Below are 2,423 nucleotides of genomic sequence, written 5' to 3' on the forward strand. Positions count from 1 at the left end.
ATCTATCTATCTATCTATCTATCTATCTATCTATCTATCTATCTATCTATCTATCTATCTATCTATCTATCTAATTTCGTGTATTTTATACTGCATTGGAAAAACAAGAAAATCCAGCCAAATTACTGAGACTAAAGCTTGGAAATGCAATGGTTTTTACACTTAAATAATCTCAACAGAGAAAAATTCTGATGGAAAAAATGTTGTTGCAGACACACTGTTGGAACTTTTTGGTCTTTTTCAATAGTACATTATAAACTAAATAATTTATTAAATTTAGGAATTGATCCAGGTGAAAAATCCACAGAACATGGGAGAAAATGCACTTCCACCCTTTGACCTGAGGGGTGCAGCAGCTCACCGCCGTTCAATCTGATCTGCCTCAAACACAAAAAAGAAAAAGAAACCTCGTTTCCGTTATGGCTGCCAGCAGATTAGCGTGTTTTGGGTTGAATACCCTTTATTCTACTATTTGTGCACCTAAACAGGTACTTTAGATTTATACGTTGTTCCTGTGCTTCTGTTGTAGCGGCTTACCTGACGCAAAAACTGTAAATGTCTGAGCGACGCATTGAGTAATGTTAGCTTTGAAGCTAATTTTACCCCTAGCTCACCGACCTTGAATCCTAAACAGAAATGTCACATTTATCGTCTGGTATTTTATATGATCTTTCATCAACTAAACGCAGTTTTAACACATATCAAGCTTATATTTTGGACATAACGAAATAGTGACACGTATAGGCATAGCAGGCTTCTCGTCAGTCAGCATCAAACCTCAAATCATAAACACAGCCGCCATGTTTTTTTCAAATTAGCTTAAAATTATTTAAAGTTAAATTTTCTTTATTTTTTGTAGGCTTTTTCACTGTAAAAATGGGTTGAACTTGTTATACTTTTAGATAACACAGGAGTTTGTACAGAAAAGTTGGTCTTACAGAAAATCTATGATTAAGGGTTGGCCAATAACTTCTAAGTTGCATGCATACTTTACTCTCAATTATATAGTATATACAAGTTCAATTAAAACGTACTTTCTGCAAAGTTCTTTTTTTAATGTAATCACAGCTACGCAAGAATAATTTCTCTTAATGTTTGGAACTTTAGATGAAATTGAACTRTTAACTCTATATATAATGTGGTCAGCAGACAGTAACTAGTTCTGATTTTGAGCAGGCACTGAGGAGCTGCTGGGGAGCAGTGGAGCAAGTGAGAGGTTACTATGTTGACTGGAGGATGCTAAGGGATGTCAAGAGAAGGCAGATGGCATTTGACTAYGCAGATCAGAGGTTACGGATTAATGCACTCAGGAAGAACACCATCCTTCCCAAAAATCTTCAGGTAGGGTGCAATGTTTTTTGTTCAAATGAAATATAAGAGCTGATGAGTGGTCTGTAATAACTGATTTAGTTTATTTAATTGCAAACAAGTTCATCTTTTAAAAATCATTTTATCATTGTTTGCAGGCGATAGCAGACAAAGAGATTGCAGCACTGCCCAGAGACAGTTGTCCTGTGAGGATACGGAACAGGTGTGTGATGACTTCCCGACCTCGAGGAGTGAAGAAGAGATGGAGGTTGAGCCGTATCGTCTTCCGGCACTTAGCTGACCACAATCAGCTATCTGGGATCCTGAGGGCCAGGTGGTGACCTTGTTGGATACCATCAGACTGCCTCCTGGCAGGATGTTGAACTGGTCGTAAGCAGTAGGCCAAAACATCAGCGTTTCAGTCTTCTGGATGTTTATGCGTTGTCCAGTTTATTTTTATTTTTTATTTTTTCCTTGTTGCAAATAAAAAGAAAGCAAATAAAATGTCAATGATCCCAGAAGTGCAACTGTCAATCTCACCCACTGTGCACAGAAATAATTAACAAATATTGCTTCTTTTTTTTTGTCAAGTCAACAATTTTTCCAACAGAACATATTTACTTGTTAAATCAAAATAAGTTAAGTAGTTGTAGCCACTTATAGCTACGTTTTGTGTCATGTATTTTGGCATTAGTTTGATTTAATTGCCTGTTAGGGATTGTGTGCTTTATGACAACAGTATAACTTTTGTTCTTGTGATCGAAAAGAAGAGGCTATAAAAACAATGCATCCATGCACACAACATGTTTGTAGTGGCAATTTTCTTTCAAGTTCAGTTATTTTAAAGGCCAATGTAGTTTGTTTTCACTGGAGGCAAAATAAGTCCATTGTCCAAAACCATGCAGAATTTTTTTTCTTTAATGATTTAATCCAAAAAACTTTACCTTTTCTGCTCTGGTTAAAAAAATAAAAATAAAATATACAGTATGTCCACTCTATTGCATGCTGGTCCTATACCATGTCATATGTTTTTTAAGTCAATTATTCATCTCATATAAAAATAACAATTTTATACACAATAAAGAAAAAAATCACACTTGAAAGGAGGCAGAAAG

General features: G+C 35.5%; 1 protein-coding gene across 1 annotated transcript; it reads left to right on the forward strand.

Annotated features, from left to right (window-relative positions):
• Positions 1-379: 379 nt before the first annotated feature.
• On the forward strand, positions 380-2,229 carry mrps14 (mitochondrial ribosomal protein S14). Its single transcript, XM_014031544.1, has 3 exons — positions 380-488; positions 1,177-1,341; positions 1,467-2,229. The coding sequence occupies exons 1-3, from the start codon at positions 420-422 to the stop codon at positions 1,647-1,649; spliced, it is 417 nt and encodes a 138-aa protein (XP_013886998.1). The 5' UTR covers positions 380-419; the 3' UTR covers positions 1,650-2,229.
• Positions 2,230-2,423: the final 194 nt, after the last annotated feature.

Source organism: Austrofundulus limnaeus, unplaced genomic scaffold, assembly GCF_001266775.1.
Source record: "Austrofundulus limnaeus strain Quisiro unplaced genomic scaffold, Austrofundulus_limnaeus-1.0 Scaffold6, whole genome shotgun sequence".
Lineage (NCBI taxonomy): Eukaryota > Metazoa > Chordata > Actinopteri > Cyprinodontiformes > Rivulidae > Austrofundulus > Austrofundulus limnaeus.